Here is an 18188-nt window from a genome sequence, read left to right as displayed (position 1 = left end):
CCTTTATGGGGTGATATGAGTTCAAATTACGTCAATCAACGTAAGTTGAATCATTTAGTGAAAAGTATTATGCAGGGTGTTTTCAAAAGTGAGGCTTTTTTTGTGGCAGAAGGTAGAACTCATCAAAATGAGTCGTTCAACCAAAAATTATTGTCTTTATAAAATATCCAAGATGGCTGAGATACAGCCCCTTCGCAAAAACGAAACAACACATAAACATATGGCTGGACAAATGAATGGTTCAGTACCAAGTTTATCGGATTAGCGATGCATCAGGTCACTTATTTAAACCTGAAAATTTTATGGAGCTCGATGAACTAGGTCTTGACGATTATTCAATTGATTCCATCTTTTTGGAAATTTTTCGATAGTCACCTTTCGAGTGGATTATCTCTCAATAACAATAACCGTAGATGGAATTGTGACACAAATTCTGAAAGGGCAACTCTTCTAGTAATGAATCTGAAAATTTTATGGAGTTCAATGCAACTGTTCGGTCTTGTCGATCAAGTATTTAATTGATTCCATCTTTTTGGAAATTTTTCGATAGTCACCTTTCGAGTGGATTATCTCTCAATAACAATTACCGTGGATGGAATAGTGATACAAATTCTGAAAGAGCAACTCTTCTAGTAATAAATCTGAAATTATTATGCAGCTCGATGCCGTACGGTCTTACCGATTATCTAATTGATTCCATTTTTTTTGGAAATTTTCACGTACAGGGTGGGCTTTTTAAAACGAAACAGACAAAACAACCACCTTAATTGTTGAGGAAAGTAATTACCAATAATAATTATTTCGTTGTCTAATGTTGACAATTAACTGTTACCATCGTAACCACAGAATGGATTTGTCAAATAATTGATGATTTCACATAGCATGGTTAGCGGAATGACTGGTACTGTACGAAATTCAAAATTGAATATCTCGAAAATGAATGCATTAAATGAGAAAAAAATTAATATGCTGAATTCAGGATAAAAAGGCCTTTCAAATGAGGTATCACTCGCACCCTATCTTTTCTATTCAAAATTTAGGGGTTGGTGTTCTAACACCAAGGGTTGAAGTGATATAGTTGTGAATTTGACCCATAGATTTATTAATCTATGGTATTTACTGTACTACTGATTCTATTCACTAACGCCATCTATATTAAACAGTTTGGTCTGAAAGCAGCGGTTAAATCTGAAATAAAAAACTGTAAATCATTAGCGGACTTTGGCTTCTGCGAACCACTGGTAGTCCACGAAACACTAGTTGGGAACCACTGCGGACTCATAACTGAAAGACTAGATTAAAGCTTTGAGTTAATACCAGAGATATATCTCTGGTTAATACTCAATGTTTAAAGTTTAAAAAGCTAAACTATCACGCTTCCATTGTGGTAATAATAATATAAATGGAAAATCCAAATATGATTTTCAACCTATTCACACAGCACCCATGCACGTTTGTTTATTAAATCCTCTTAAAAGATGGCAATTTTTTTTTATTTTAAATTTTTTTCTTGGTGATCCCACACACAGTTCGCAAATAATTTTTTTTCGCCTGTTGATAAATTATTTTTTTCTCATTATTTTCATCAAGAAATTATAGAAAAGTTTATTTGTTCAAAATAGAGCAAGCTTTCAAAACTTCAAGGATGGCTTTTCTTCTATCCTAAGATTTCGCTACAAAATATCCATCGATAATGAAATAAAAGCGAATATATGAAATTTATCTCGAGAATATTATTCGTATACGATACATTTCAAAGGTATAGTTATGTTGTTATTTTTTGTCCAAAAAAGTAGACGGACCATGTTTTTGATTTACTTTAGTCTATCGTGAAATTTCAGGATCAGATAGTACTCGATATGAGAACATGAGGTATCGCAACACCCCTCATCCCTATTCAAAATCAAGGGGTTGTGCTCATCCCCTTTTATTTATGAGGTTGCAGTTACGGGTATCCAAAAAGCGGAGAAGTTGTGTCCCCTCGAAGTTTTCATTGGACACCCTACTACTACTAGTATATATTTCTTACATGACTGAACATATGACATAATGAAATCAATTAAACTTTCCTGATTAAGTTTGGCCACCAAAAATAATACAAGACACGCAAGAAACTTTTTCCATTATTCAGTATATGCAACTGAAATATAAATTTTGTAATTTTATGCTAAAAATAACGTTCGAGAAAAAATAATTATCAATAGGTATACTTATCACGTGAGTGCATGGTATAGGCTGGAAATATCTTCAATTTATCCAGTTATTTGAAATTACCTACCAGCCCAAGCTGCCTAAGTTGAAGTACCTATTTTCTACTACTACTATTATACATACCCCAACTAAACGCCCTAAGCTGATTTATTGACGTTTTTCTGACTATTCGATTGTAGGTATAGGTATAGTAACCTTTTCAGAATTATATCCCATCAAGTATGACTTAGAAAAGGCGGATTCTTTATACAGGCGGTCGCCTTGGCTTTTATGATGTTTATCGCTATCAGTTCATATTGTGAATGAATAAGTCAACCATTTTCGGATGTTTATCAAATGAATAAAATTGCTGCTATTTTAATTCTATTGACACGTATTACGTGAGAAAAAAGCTATTAGCGATACCTTTTATTGCAAAGTGACCAGCAGATCCACACCTTTGCATCTGCTCATTAACATAACGAAAGAATAAATTACATCACTTCGGCACATGGTGGAGAATTTTAAAGGGACAAAGAGGATGTGATGTTCATCACTCATTCAGGACACGATTCTATTTAATCCATAAAGATATTGAGAGGATATTGGTTATAAATATCAGAGAACTATAAACAGGAGAAAAGAAATTGTTCAGTACTGTGTGATGAGGTGTTGCTGAGGTTCTTTCCGAAGACCAGAAAACCATAGTTTAAAATGAGATTTTCCCATCTTGTGAGTAAACGTAGCAGTATATAATCAGAAATATATAGGATCTTAATAAAAGATTGTAACACCGCAAAGGGGCTTTGAATTGTTCTTTGAGCTTATGAAACTTATTAATAAAACATTATAGAATTTCGAAATTGACCATAGTTCTGATTATTGTATTCTCAATTTTCAATGAAGTTTTGTGAACTTAAGGTATCCAAAACCGTCAAAATTATTGGATTCTGCAAAATGAAAATATTTCGTCGCTCCACTCTGAAGTCACTGAGATGTTATAATTATTTATGAAGATCCTGTAGATGAGTAGCTGTTCACCTGAAAATACCTCTCTATGTTTAAATGGCCATCTTGGCCTAATTGTTGTTCTACCTCAAGAGCAATGGGTACAAATTATTTAATATAAGTATTCGTTACTTTATTCAGAAAACAAGATTGCGAATTGTTCTTAGAAACAGCGCGCCTGATCAACTTTTTTAGCATAGTTTCAAGTAAGAACATCCAACAGGAAAAAAGTTGGCCCCTCCTTTTGAAACCTTATCCATCAGTCTAACAAGAAGCTGATCACAAAACAACCATTACTCACATTTCAATGTTTTTATTCGTATATTTGAATTAAATAATTCATAAGCTCGAGTCCAAACACATCAGTACCTACGCTACGAAACGCCACAGTCAAATCGCAAGCAGCTCCTATAATTAATTCTATTGAAAACATCTGTTGTCCACATTGAAAACCTCTGAATTTGAAATAGTATATTCATTCAACTGTAACGATAAAACAATAAGGAAACGCAATATATGTGGTCGCTACTTAAAGAAAATCCGTAATCAAACAACATCCACCTAAAGTTCCTGAAGATGCTACAATGTGAGCGCGAAACACGTGTCGTCGTTAAATGACTCATCTTAATGAAAATCATATGATTAAGTTGTTTAATTCGAAGCATATACTATCCTTTTGCCTAATAATCTGGGTCGTTCAGAAAAAATATTGCATATAAATTTGTGAATTTTTTGTCACATATTTTTGCAGGTTATTCTTTTGGTACTTGTGGTAGCCTGCAGTGCTGCTCCTCGACCACAATGGCTCTTACCTTCGACCTATGGATATGCTTATTCACCCTACACATACTACCCCAGTTATGTATCTCCATACTACACACTAAATACTTTGGGTGAGTATAAGCAGCTTGGATGTTCAGTGACATACCAGAAAACACAAAAAAAAAAGGCGAACACTCCATATGAACCTAATATATCCAGATTAACCTGGCTTAACAGCCATCAGTTATTGTATATAACTATATCACTATATTCACTATACTATATGTAAATAGTTAAAACGTTCTTTTCATTCACGAAAATAATATCTTTTCAGGCTACGGCTACGCCGCTCCGTATGCATATTATATTTGAATTGACAAACGCCCAAGGACCAGATATGCAAGGACTTCCATAACATATTTGAAGACACGTTACCTTAAAAAATAGTTTTTATTGTCAATGTATAATGAAAATCCTATGAGACAGGAAAAAGAGCGATGTAAAAAATATGAATAAATAAACAAAAATTACTTTCATACCTGGATTCCAATTTTAATGATGATAATACTTTATTGCTATAACAATGTCATGAATATTTCGTTACATTTCTTGGTGCAAGACTAAGCGATGTATCTTCCTACCTACACAAATAAATTATTTTATTGATTTTTTAAAGTGTAAGTAAGCAAATTGAATTGCATCGATGCTTCTCGTAAAATGTGCCCTACGAAATACTCGCTCGAAAATTGTCTGTTAGCATGCGCGGCCGAACGATATTCAAGCCTCAGCTACAATCTCGAGCATGCGCAACTGTGATTATTACGTCCGATATACAATTCCTGACCATATTAACGTCTGAGCGCCTGGTTTTATGTTTCGAGTATTGTCGTAAGATAAAGTACTTCATTGAGAGTTTATTCAACTTTTTCCAGTTGTTTTTGTGGTAAATAAAAATCGAGAATATAGCGAGTGCAATGCTAAATCTGCATGCGGACTACATTAAAATCTCTTAAAGCTGTTGCTGTTGTTAAAGCGTGCTCAAAATGACGCTAGAGCAACTCTCAATTTGGTTAACCTACATCCCACTGCAAAGTCTCCTTTGTAACGATGGGACTGCTAATCCAATGTACTGTACTATTATAGAGGCGGTCTGTCATTACAAAACCTATTTGTTTACTTTCTGATAAATTAAAACACAATTTTTGTTGTTAACTTTGTAGTAGTTATTTGTAAACCTTAACAGGAAAGAAGATTACAAATCAATAAATTAACAAACAACAAATTCATTTCACCAGCCAAGCCAGGGAGGATGGTTCATTTTGTGAATAGGTGTAAAAGTCAAATTCACTGGTAAGTTTATTATTGCATATTGCTTTTGTAACCTCTCTAAGGTTTTTGTTATCATAAGGCCATTCTTTCCCATCAAAAATGCAGCAGGGATATTAGCGTCTTCTTCACCATCATCATCTATCATTTCTATGAAGAATTCTTCATTGGCATTGTTGATGTCTGTTATTATAACTGCTTTAGCTCCTGCTTTTTCCGCCATCAATGTCTTCCTCTTGAACGAACATTCCCTAAAATTTATAATATAGATAAGAAGATTAAAAGATGCTATCTGTTATCTGGGAAAAAAAGTAGTTTTAATTATAAATATAAAATTACCCCCTCTCAATAAAAGCAACATTTCCTTCTACATCATTTTGGTTGTTTATATTTTGACAGGCATATCTGGGACTCACTGGTACTAAGGCAGCATTTTTCAGAATAAAAGACTCATTCTAAAATATTTCATTGATGATAGGCAAATAATCAGCAATAGCATGACCACTTACAAATGGAGCACCAAAATCTTTTGCAGGTCTCACTCTATAGGTATATTCTAATTCAACAGGATCTGTTATTTCAAAGAATACATCTCCTGCTATAATCTCAGCGGTTGATATTCCATCAGAAAAAAATCTATCATCTAAAATTCAGTGTAATAATATAAAAAAAATAGTATTTGATTGTAGTATCTTACGCCTCGAATATGAAGAGGTTATAAGAATAAAAAGGGTGCACAAAATTCCATACCAAACTACTTGATACATTACACTTCATATATACTTAAGGATAATGAGGCATTTGTAATAATCTATTGATATTAATTATAATAATTATTTTTAGTTTGAAAAAGGCGAAAATGACATGTAAGTTTTTGAATTTTGACCACAGACAGATGACGGAAACCATTTAACTACTTTTCATTTTCAGTATTTTTACATTTTACCAAAAAAGGCGGTATTGCGTGGGAGAAAACTGTTTTTGCCAAATTAAAGAATTGACTTTTTCGCAAAAATTTCTCTCTTTCTAAATTTGAGCTCTGAATAAATCTTTTCTCAATAGTTTATATGTTTCGTAGTGCTCGACAATCATAACATATTCTCTAACCTAGTTTTACATCTGTTGTGAAACAAGAAAAAAAAAAGTGTAAAAAAAGGGTTTCTCATTTTTCGAAAACATTTTGGTTGTCTCTCTAAATGTATTTTGCAAAATATTTGAGTGATGTAGTTAAGTGTTAGTTCATCATAGTAAAATTTGTTTATTATTTAACGCATGTGTTATAGAATGTTCTAGAATATTACTGTGAAATATTGATATTAGCTTCTTAAGTGAACAATTTTCAGTTGATCTTATAAAATGAAAGTGTCTAAAAGGAAGGGAAAGAGAAAAAGGAATCAGAACGTAGGAACTTCAAAGACTGTTACTGAAAATGAGGATAACATTAGCAAAAATAAAAAGGATGAGCAAAATAAAAAGGTAGATTTAAATGGGAAGGATAAGACAAATGAAAAGCATGAGCAAAATGAAAAGGATGAGCTCAATGAAAAGGACGAACAGAATGAAAAGCATGAGCAAAATCAAGAGGACAAACAAAGTGAAAAGCCTGAACAAAGAGAGAAAGATGAGCGAGTTGAAATAAAGCCAACAGAGGAAAACGCACAGCAGAGTGAATCGGTCGGAAATATGGAAAATGCTGAGATAAAATCCAGAGCAGTTGTGAAGTATTCTGTACCTAGGCCACCAGAATATGTGAAATTACAATGTAATACTAATTTAAATTTACCACCTGCTCATTGGCTCAGTAGCTCAGCTGACTCCTATGGATTGCAAAAGGCTTTCACATTGACACATAAAGGCTTTGCTAGGTAAGTATAGGAAATAGTTGGAAGGTGTTCGGATAAATCTCTTAATTGTCATTGATGTGAAAGGGTTTTTTGAATGAGAAGTTTAGTTGATTTTTATGTTAGAGATTGCTTAGAATTAGCACTACTTTCTTATGCATCATTGCTTATTATGTGGGCTGTACCCATTTGTTCAACAGTGATTTTCAGTTTCAGGATGGCCCAGTTGTATCCAGATTGTGTAGGAGACGTGGATGTTATATCTGATGCAGAGAATATAAAGAAACTCCTGAAAATTCCCTACACTAAAGACGTAGTCAGTATGTTTGTACATAGAGTTGGAAATACATTACTCATAGATAACTTTGATATCTATAAGAATTTTACTAGAACAGATGGACTATTCTTGTGGTTACGTGATTTTGTTTTGAAAAATCTTAGTACCAAGGCTCTCCAAAATGAAAGGCGTTTGTATGCGCAAGATCGTTCTAGGGAAGCCCTGAAACATAGGAGCCTCATTTCGAAATTTATGTATCACAGCTTGGATATGAAACAAAGTGAAAGAATGATAGAAAATGAAGTGAACCAAACACATGGTTCTAGAAGTGTTGAATATCCTGTGCTGCCTAATCCTTCTCCTGATGTGGAAGCTCCTGACTCAAGTTTCGACGACAAATACAACCGCAATGTAGTGTGGACATTCGAAGACATAGAAATGCTCTTAGGTAAGTGAGAAACAGTATAATTTCAGAAGAAATAACTGATGCTATCATTGGGTTGGATCCTGTTACCTGCCAGATGGCTGCGGTATTTGCAAGTAAAATTATGTTCCGATTAATAACTTTTTCAGGTACCGACATGCCTATTTTTGGAGGTGGAGAATATCCCTGTATCTCCTTACGACTGAGAGATATGAAACAACCCATCAATATATTGACGGGTATCGATTATTGGCTAGACAACTTGATGTCTAATGTTCCCGAAGTGGTGATGTGTTACCATCTTAATGGATTCGTACAAAAATACGAACTTATAAAAACCGAAGACTTGCCGCAACTGAAGAACTCGAAATTTTCCCCTCAAATAATCAAAGATGTAGCACAAAACATCCTATCTTTCTTGAAAACCAACGCTACGAAAGCCGGACACACATATTGGTTGTTCAAAGATAAGGAAGAAGATGTGATAAAGTTGTACGACTTGACCTGTCTGGTTCCGCAGAACGACAAATTGCAAAATCCGTTCACCATCCCAGTTGCCATGTTGCTGTACAGAGTCGCGAGGAACTTCATGAAATCCAAAAGGAAGAAGACTGGGGTCATTAAAATGCTCTTGGAGAACTGTATATTACTACTACCGGAAGATAAATATCCTGAAATTGTGACATCTTCCTACTTCATGTTGTCTGAGATCTATTTACCTATCACGACAAATCCAGAGGCACCCAAGTTTGACAACGGTAAGTGCAGGTTTAGATTGATAAATTCTAGTTTTATGAAAAACAAATTAATTATTTAATATTTTCAATGTTTTTTTTGAAGTTGTTATGTTTGCAATTAATACGAGATTTTGAATACACTGCGCAAAAAAATTAACGCACATTATAGAAATCTCAAATTTATTCTACAACTGGAGGTGTTCTCAATGATAATTATTTTTATCAGAATTATGCATGCATATGTTATCCACTTTCAACGGTTTTCTGCAATACAGATGTTTTTCCCAGCAGGAATAAAAAAAGATGATATTATCAGATTTTGAATGTATTGGCTCCATTCTAAAATCAGTTGTTCTCGATCAATTCTAGTGATCAATAGTTTTTCTTTCGTTTGATTTTCTACACTCGATCGCTATGCAACGCGAAACACGCAATTTGATCCAAGAGGAATGTGCCCAAGCGGTAGTTTTGCGAGAAGAAGGGTGGACATACACAAGAATTGCAGAAAGGTTTGGAGTTTCCCATACAAGTGTGTCCAGAATGTTGCAGTGATTCAGGGAGACAGGTAGGAATGTCCGAAGACCAGGATAGGGTAGACCACGGGTAACAACTGCCATTCAAGAACGTTACTCGAGAGTTTCTTCGTTGAGACAACGGTTTGCAACCGCTCGCCTCCTTCAAATTCAGCTTGAGCAAACTCATGAGGTGCAAATTAACACTCAGACAATAAGAAATCGCCTCAGAGAATATGATTTAAGGCCTCGTGTCGCGAATACTACTGGTTTCGGGGGAGGATCGATTATGGTATGGGGTGGAATATCTTTGACTACTCGCACAGACCTAGTGGTCGTTGATAATGGAGCTATGAATGCTGATAAGTATATAAGGAACATTCTTGAAGAGCATGTAGTGCCATTTGCCCCATACATTGGTGAAAATTTCATTTTTATGGACGATAATGCCAGACCCCATCGTGCGCGCATCGTTCAGGAGTACCTTGAAGAGGTTGAAGTCTCTCGAATGGAATTGCCAGCAAGAAGTCCAGATCTTAATCCGATTGAGCAAGTTTGGGACAACCTCAATAGAAGGCTGAGAAGTTCAGAAAATCATCCAGCTACTCTTAATGACTTAGGGGTGGAAATACCAAGTATTAAATCACTTATCAGCATTTCAGTATTTTGAAAATTGTTCATTTCTCTTCTTTCACATAAGATTCGGTGAAATCCTGAATTTTTCTTCCATTTAATGTGTCTTGTTTCGTTCAAAACCTTCCCAAGAGAACATAAAAAATAAGTTATAAAGTCAATGTAGAGTTAACTTTCATTTAAATTGAGATTTTCAGAATGTGGCTTAATTTTTTTGCGCAGTGTATTTGTCGCTTCAAGAATCATTGACATCTCAACAAACTTAGGAAAATCTTTGATTGATAAGTTTCTGCGTGTTAGACCACCTAACAACACACCCTGCATATCTATCTATTTCTACTTTATAGAAGACCAAGATCAAGATCCGTTTGAAAGCGACGATGAAGACCCCAATGAAGAAGCCATAAAATTTTTGGATCTGGAGTTCACCAAAGCCAAAGAACATAAGAATTCGTTCAAACCTCCTCCCCCAATAGAGGGAGGTGCAGACTATCGTTGCTTGAAAGCACTCTCTAACATACAAAGAGGTCTGAATTGCTTGCAGTACTTCTCTGACGAAACGACTGAACCAGTGCCGATGGGAGGTGGAATGCCAGCTGCCAGGAGCTCAGAACCAATACCTATGGGATATGAGAAATTGAATGGCGACAAAAAAGGTGAGCAGATTATGATACTTGCATGGTATACCTTTTTGTGCCGATTTGCTTTAAAAAACTATAATAAGTTTTAGCTAAGAGAATTTGAACTTTTGTTATGAGATCTTTGTATTTTCCAGTTGCTCCTGAAGAAGTCAACGATAGTTGACGAAATATATAGAGCTTTAATACAATTTGACTCTCATTGAAGTTCTGCCCTAAAAAATAGTTGAAACACCCTTAATTTAAATCAATATATTCATAGATATATTTCAAGGTTGAATCGGTACTACCTCATTTTTATCTGTTTTGCCAATCTGACGCAGATTTGTTCATATTTGCGTTTGGTAAACGTCTAAATTACCGAATTTCTGAAGCTTTCTGAAGTGAATACTTCTTTGGGTGTGGATCGCTGTACTCGAAGCCAGTATGACACAGGAACAGTTTCCACAAATCTTTTCTGTCATTCTTGATATATCATATTGTGGAAATTTGAATGAATATACAGGGCGAGTCTTTGACTAGTACAAATATTTTGTACTTTAATAGAGAGACAATAAATCTGTGACACTACACATCTGTGGATCTTTTAAACAGAGAGTTGTATTCAGCCAAAGTACCCAGTTTTTCTAATTTACAGATACTTTTTAATTTTTGAACATCAAATTACTCGAAAACGGCGCATTATACGAGAAAATATGAAGAATACTTTTATCTTACAAAACGTACAAATATTTATAATATAGCGTCCAATTTAGTTTCAAGAGTTAGATTCTTTGAATTTTCGGTATTTTTATGGTTCGTAATGGTCATAAGGAGAAAACTGGAAGACGTGGGTGATATCTTGTTTTCGAAAAAGATTAATCAAATAAGTGAAAAACTATATTCCGAAATTCATTTTGTTCTCACCGTTTGTGAGATAAAACTAAAAATAAAATTTTTTATGCTTTTTCAACAGCCTGTATTTTTTAAATAGAGCCAATTGGGAAAAAAGTGTTTTTTTTTACCTCAAGAATCTACTGCTATAATATATGTACGAGACTCACCCTGTATATTATCTTAGAACAATTATTGCTGAAGTTATAGTTTTAGTCGATTAAAATAAGATCTAAATAGATGAACTATCAGAAAAATGAAACTTGCAATGCTTCACTAAAAGTAGCGGACTTGGTTTCGTGAATTTCAGGTAGAAATTCAGTTTTTTGTTGATTAATTTTCAGATACTGTGAGTGGTGCCATCGAAAATGTAAATCAGGCAGATGAAAAAAATAAAGATAAAAATAAAACCAACGATCTGAACGATGACAATGAATCTTTACCTAATAAAAACGATAAAACCAATCATAAGGATGCATCAGCTGACAAAGGCGTCGTTAAAAAAGGTAAAAAGATTTCCATTTTCATTCTTTTATCAATTGACCAAGCATTTCCTCTTAAACTTGTGTTTGAGAAAGGATTCGCGTAAAAACACCCTGTTTTATATAAACAGGGTGGTTTAAAGGGTGAGGTTTTTTCCAACAGAAGGTAGAACTCGTCAAAATAAGTCGTTCAACCAAAAATTGTCTTTATAAAATATCCAAGATGGCTGAGATACAACCCCTAGAAGTTTGACATAATTTCATTGAATTTCAAGTACGGGACTGTGGAAGGTATCTCAAAAACGAAACAAAACATAAACATATGGCTGGACAATGAATGGTTCAGTACCAAGTTCATCGGATTAGATACATCAGTTCACTTTTAAGAGAATCATAATTGTTGTATCGTGCAATTTAGGGTGAAAAAAAAATGAAGAAAATCGAGGCAGTTTCTTGAAAGTGCTTATGTCAGTTATGTTGAAAAAGTGCTATGATGTTTCCCCATTTCATCTCATTTTTACGACGATTGTTGGAATGTTCGAACAAGAAGATTGTGATGCGCATTGTGAAAAAATTCGTGAATAATTTAGACGAATTTTATAGGTGAGATTTTGAAGTATTATTCTATTTTTTACACTTGTGTCCTAAGTCTTTTCTGTCAGTTGGTATCGAAATGAGCCATTTCATAAAATCGTGTAAGTTACTAAAAAATAATGAGAACAATTCGGCTATCCTAAATTTCCATTTTCATTACCACGTAAATATCGAACGAGCCAATATCCTAAACGAAACAATATGGTCGAATCGGTAAATTTTTTCCATTGCTTTGCGATAATTCAGCTAACAAACGGTCTAGGGTCGTATTGGGATCTATTTCAGTAATCATTTTCAATTTTTTTTTTCAACTTTGTCATTTTGAAAGTTTTGTATAGGTGATTTTTGGTGAAACGCTTCATTCTGACCAGTTCTACCTTCTGTTGAAAAAAAGTCTCACCTTCAAATACACCCTGTATATATATTCTTTTGTATTTAGGTGTACCCATGCACTGGTTTCAATATTTCCTCGAAAAAAATGTAGAGTTTCAGATTCGTTAAAGGTTACATTGAAATGGTTTTTGTAAAAGCATATCCTGTTGGGAAAAAGACCTTAAATTTTATTACCAAATAGAAATAAACCTGGAGTGAGAGAAGTTCATCAAGGACAAAGTTCAAAAAAATTCAAATTGTATTAATTTCATTGTTCGTCTCCCCATCAACTGATTCTTTTTATGTCATGATCTTACCTTCTTGTGCTCTATTAAGTATATTAAAATCACGAACAGTTTAGAAGTCAACGATGAATTATTGCCCTTTAACTTTCAGCGTCCAAATCTAGGAAGAAAAAAGCCAAGAAACAAGAGCCCAGCGAACCGACCCTACTGGTGGTGAACAACAAAAAAACCGAACCCCTACCCACCTGGAAGGAAAAAAATACGAGACAGGACGGCATGTCCTGGAAAACCCACCTGAAGATACTGCTCTACGAAAAGGCCGTGCTCGTCTTCGGCACGCTGTCTGAATACTACTTCGGCAACGACCAATACGACATCTGCTTCAGGAACCTGAGGTTGCTGGCCAGATGCTCGCTCATAATGCGAAAACTGAGGGGGTCCATACAGTTCAACGAGGACTGCCTGCTCGGGCGAGCTGGGGACTGCTGCATAAGGATATACCTCAAGTCGCAGGAGCCGGGAAACGATTTGCGGGTTTTCGCGGAGAACATATCGACCCACACCGTCAAGGAGGCAGAGATGTTGAAGCAGATAGTGAACGACGAAGAACCGAACGGCGGCACGGTTCGCACCCCCAATCTGATGTGCGTGTACGATTGCGATTTTTCAAATCCCGAAGGGGTGCTGAACGGGGCTGTGTTGTGCTATGAAGAGGCCTTGAAAGTGTGCGAAACCGAGAATATGCTGAAGAGGTGAGTTCACAAAAATTTCATTGATGAGCTCTTTATCTAGATGAACTACGTCTGGGTTTATTGGGTGGATCTCTCGAGTGTTGAAGAAGCTTAATTTCAGTATTATACAAGCTTTATTATTCTCAACAACAGCTTCAATCTCTTGGGGTACATTTGGTAGCACTGGTTCTTTGTCTATATCATAAACTTCTCTCAAAAGGATGTAGAATTGTTTCTCTATACAGGGGGAGTCTTTGACTCGTACAAATACACTGCGCAAAAAAATTAACGCACATTCTGAAAATCTCAATTTTAATGAAAGTTAACTCTACATTGACTTTATAACTTATTTTTTATGTTCTCTCGGGAAGGTTTTGAACGAAACAAGACACATTAAATGGAAGAAAATTCAGGATTTCACCGAATCTTATGTGAAAGAAGAGAAATGAACAATTTTCAAAATACTGAAATGCTGATAAGTGATTTAATACTTGGTGTTTCCACCCCTTGCGTTAATTACAGATCGGCAACGACGGTTCATACTCAAAATGAGTGATCTTAAAATGTTCTGATCTAATCCTTCCCAGATTTCTCCGAGTTGGATTCCTAAGTCATTAAGAGTAGCTGGATGATTTTCTGAACTTCTCAGCCTTCTATTGAGGTTGTCCCAAACCTGCTCAATCGGATTGAGATCTGGACTTCTTGCTGGCCATTCCATTCGAGAGACTTCAACCTCTTCAATTTACTCCTGAACGATGCGCGCACGATGGGGTCTGGCATTATCGTCCATAAAAATGAAATTTTCACCAATGTATGGGGCAAATGGCACTACATATGCTCTTCAAGAATGTTCCTTATATACTTATCAGCATTCATAGCTCCATTATCAACAACCACTAGGTCTGTGCGAGCAGTCAAAGATATTCCACCCCATACCATAATCGATCCTCCCCCGAAACCAGTAGTATTCAGGCAATTGCACTGAGCATATCTTTCATGTGGACGTCTGTATACAAGGGAACGTCGATCACAATAGTAGAGGCAGAATCTAGACTCATCTGTGAAGAGAACTCTTTCCCAATCGGCCTCTTCCCAATGGATATGCTCTCTCGCAAAATCCAAACGCGCCCTTCGATGGGCTGGGGTAAGAGCTGGGCCTCTTGCCGCGACACGAGGCCTTAAATCATAATCTCTGAGATGATTTCTTATTGTCTGAGTGCCGATTTGCACCTCATAAATTTGCTCAAGCTGAATTTGAAGGAGGCGAGCGGTTGCAAACCGTTGTCTCAACGAAGAAACTCTCAAGTAACGTTCTTGAATGGCAGTTGTTACCCGTGGTCTACCCTGTCCTGATCTTCAGACATTCATACCTGTCTCCCTGAATCGCTGCAACATTCTGGACACACTTGTATGGGAAACTCCAAACTTTTCTGCAATTCTTGTGTATGTCCACACTTTTTCTCGCAAAACTACCGCTTGGGCACATTCCTCTTGGGTCAAATTGCGTGTTTCGCGTTGCATAGCGATCGAGTGTAGAAAATCAAAAGAAAGAGAAACTATTGATCACTAGAATTGATCGAGAACAACTGATTTTAGAATGGATCCAATACATTCAAAATCTGATAATATCATCTTTTTTTATTCCTGCTGGGAAAAAACATCTGTATTGAAGAAAACCGTTGAAAGTGGATAACATATGCATGCATAATTCTGATGAAAATAATTATCATTGAGAACACCATCAGTTGTAGAATAAATTTGAGATTTCCATAATGTGCGTTAATTTTTTTGCGCAGTGTATCTTAGTCACTACTTATTTCTAACAATGAATTCGATAAGATGCGATGAACATAATTAAAATTATGGAATACATTTTTTTTTATTATATCGATAATGATTATTACCGCTTCTATTATAATAGATAAAGGGGTCATGTAGAGCAGGTGGTTCAGTTTTCTAGCATTAGATATTAGGGATGCTTCCGCAGAAAATGGAGATCGCAGTTTTAGTTTCAACGTTTTGTACAGCCTATAGAAATGTAACAAATGAAACGAAATAATTCAAAAACGAGGGTTTGTACGATCTATATTTCAGGTTGGGAAACTCCCTGAATGAAGCTGGAGCCTATTTCTTGCATTACGCCAAAAGGTTTCAAGGCAGAGAGATAGGCGAATGGGCAAAGAAGGGAGAAGTTTACTTATTGAAGGCGTTAAAAGTCTTTGAAAAAATTGGAGACAAGGAAAACGTGGCTCTTCTCAACACAAATCTTGCCCACATGTATAGAGTCCTGGCCTACTCCTATTACTCCCCTGGCCGTCCATTAATTTCAGAGGAAAGAGCTTGCTATGCCAAATGCAACGAATATTTCAAGAAAGCATTGAAGATTCTGGGAAAAAGAGATACAAATCCAATTATTTGGGATAGTATAAATTGGGAATTGTCTCTGTCTTTATACTCGGAGGCTTGTGCAATGCAAGAAAATCTTTCAATAGATGCTGCTGTAAGTATATATGATATTTTTTTACAAAAATCGATTCATCTGTGCTCAAAAGGGATTCCAGTTTCAATGCAAAATGACTCGGCTACTCATTTCTTTTGTGTATTCAACCCTTAATATAAAACAAATGGCAAAATAAATTCGAGAAACACCCCTTCAAAGATCAATATCAGTCGATGCAAAAATGTGAAACTGATTTGTTTTTTCAATATCTTGTAGAATATGGCGAAACACAGGTACAAAATATTATCGGCTTGGAAGATGGCATGGGATAGTTGTGAAAATATAAAGGATCATGGCAAGTATCAACAATGCAGACAAAGAATGAATGTTATCAAATCGAAAATGGCCGAATTACATCACAAAATTTTCTTGGAATCCAATGATCGGGTTGAGCAAGAGAAGATGTACAGTCTTGCGATTCGTGATTACACATGGCTGGCTGAATATTACTTGGAAATTAGGAGACCAGCCCCTTATTTCAGAGTTCAACTAAAACTGTTCAGATTGCATGAAGTCTCATCTGAAAGTAAGTACAACAAAGATATCGGATTATCGTATTTACAATGTTGGTTAGAAAACTATCACTCTGTAGATTTTCTATCGAAATTGTTATGTCATATGGTGTGAGCTATCAATTCCCAGGCTAATAAATGAAAGACCTTTATATCAATGAAGTGCACATGGAATTCCCTTTACGATGTATTTTTTATTAATTTTCAGGGGCTACTCAACTCAGACAGGTTATGGAAAGCCTGTATGAATGTGTGAGGTTGTCTTGTGAGATGAACGACATGATTCGGCTAATATTGAATGGGGAAGCAAAAATAGTACCCGAGGACCTTTCTATGGTTCATACGGATGGAGAAGATAAACTATCATTCCCGCTACTATTGGAGTTGTTTATGTCGAAGGTTCAACATGTCATGAAGAAAGTATTGAAGGTGTATGCTATGGATAAGTTGCCTCGACATGGATTGATAAAGCTTTACAAAGAGTGTTATAGAGTTTCTTTATCTTTTAGTACAGATTTGACTGAGCAGAATACGCTCGTTAAAATATATGAAGGTTTAGAAAGAATTAAAACGTTATTAGAGACTGAAAATTTTGAATAAATATATTTTTTACTTGTTATTGTTTAATTTTTTATAAGCCCATAAATCATCCAATCTTACTCAGATCATTTAGCATACAGGGTGCTACAGGTAATGTCTTCTATCAACCGTTTCAAAAGAACAGGATAGGAAGATATTCTGGTTCAAATCATAAGGAATTTTAGGTTTTTCGAGGATACTTTCGAAAATATTGTTCCCCCTCATAAATTATTCCAAGAATCGATAGATATCCTCTCAGTGTAGATCTTAAAAATCCAAAACTTTCAAAACTAACGTTATTTATAGGAATATTTCAATTATAAGATATTTTCACAGTAAAATTATGAATAATTAACGCAGATCAGATAGCATCTGCGCAACCGGCCCCTAATCTAATTAGGGAATCCTGACCACGTGACTTTCAACTGTCAAATATGGCGCTTGGTTGGCAAGCAGAGATTTGTGTTTCACTTAAATTTCTTAAAAAAATGATGAATATTATTATAGATAATGTATATACACTAAGGTCACGTTCTTATTCATTCAATATATAATTTAGAAAATGTTTTTTTTGCCTTGCATGAATTGAAATTCAATAATTATGGGTTTCGTGAGTTCAGAGCATAACATCATTGGTGCTTTTTCACCTAATTCTCTTCGCTGTTTTTTTTACAGAACTTGTGTGGATCCTTTTCATTATGTAGGACCTTTTGTCAAATAATCAAAATATTCTCTATAATTTCTTCATTGAATATTACCATTTTGGTGTAAGTATCGTTCGATTTCATTAATGGAAATAAATCATGCAAACTTGCTTGCACTGTATTCATTAATTACTGAAGTACAATAAAATTTATATATCTATGTATATGTTTTTAGTATAGTAAATAAATGCAGATCAACACAATTGAGTTTCTCTCGAATATTTTTATTATTCAAACATACATACGTC

At 35.2% G+C, this 18188-nt stretch overlaps 2 protein-coding genes across 3 annotated transcripts; one reads left to right on the top strand and one right to left on the bottom strand.

Moving 5' to 3' along the window:
- Window positions 1-5159: 5159 nt before the first annotated feature.
- On the bottom strand, window positions 5160-6196 carry LOC123318640 (PRADC1-like protein). Its single transcript, XM_044905313.1, has 4 exons — window positions 5984-6196; window positions 5796-5929; window positions 5626-5741; window positions 5160-5537 (listed from the first exon to the last, which is right to left on the bottom strand). The coding sequence occupies exons 1-4, from the start codon at window positions 6051-6053 to the stop codon at window positions 5249-5251; spliced, it is 609 nt and encodes a 202-aa protein (XP_044761248.1). The 5' UTR covers window positions 6054-6196; the 3' UTR covers window positions 5160-5248.
- A 117-nt stretch (window positions 6197-6313) lies between these two features.
- On the top strand, window positions 6314-17276 carry LOC123318639 (erythroid differentiation-related factor 1). Of its 2 annotated transcripts, none has more exons than XM_044905311.1 (10): window positions 6314-6519; window positions 6630-7151; window positions 7338-7852; window positions 7978-8586; window positions 10058-10366; window positions 11566-11727; window positions 13066-13666; window positions 15740-16145; window positions 16362-16671; window positions 16866-17276. In XM_044905311.1, the coding sequence occupies exons 2-10, from the start codon at window positions 6643-6645 to the stop codon at window positions 17255-17257; spliced, it is 3813 nt and encodes a 1270-aa protein (XP_044761246.1). In that variant the 5' UTR covers window positions 6314-6519; window positions 6630-6642; the 3' UTR covers window positions 17258-17276. The 2 variants fall into 2 exon arrangements, with proteins under 2 accessions (XP_044761246.1, XP_044761247.1); XM_044905312.1 differs by having other exon boundaries at window positions 6314-6543; window positions 6629-7151.
- The last annotated feature ends 912 nt before the right edge of the window (window positions 17277-18188 follow it).

Source organism: Coccinella septempunctata, chromosome 8, assembly GCF_907165205.1.
Source record: "Coccinella septempunctata chromosome 8, icCocSept1.1, whole genome shotgun sequence".
Lineage (NCBI taxonomy): Eukaryota > Metazoa > Arthropoda > Insecta > Coleoptera > Coccinellidae > Coccinella > Coccinella septempunctata.
The sequence above is the reverse complement of the archived record's forward strand: the minus strand, read 5'-3'. Positions and strand labels throughout refer to the sequence as shown.

Excerpts from the sequence above, each read along its gene's own strand:
- LOC123318639 (XM_044905311.1), top strand. The coding sequence starts at position 6,643 with ATGAAAGTGTCTAAAAGGAAGGGAAAGAGAAAAAGGAATCAGAACGTA. Across the intron at positions 7,853-7,977 it reads AGACATAGAAATGCTCTTAG|GTACCGACATGCCTATTTTT; the intron begins GTAAGTGAGAAA and ends TAACTTTTTCAG. Across the intron at positions 16,146-16,361 it reads ATCTTTCAATAGATGCTGCT|AATATGGCGAAACACAGGTA; the intron begins GTAAGTATATAT and ends AATATCTTGTAG.
- LOC123318640 (XM_044905313.1), bottom strand. The coding sequence starts at position 6,053 with ATGTATCAAGTAGTTTGGTATGGAATTTTGTGCACCCTTTTTATTCTT. Across the intron at positions 5,930-5,983 it reads AACCTCTTCATATTCGAGGC|ATGATAGATTTTTTTCTGAT; the intron begins GTAAGATACTAC and ends ACTGAATTTTAG. Across the intron at positions 5,538-5,625 it reads GTTGCTTTTATTGAGAGGGG|GGAATGTTCGTTCAAGAGGA; the intron begins GTAATTTTATAT and ends TATAAATTTTAG.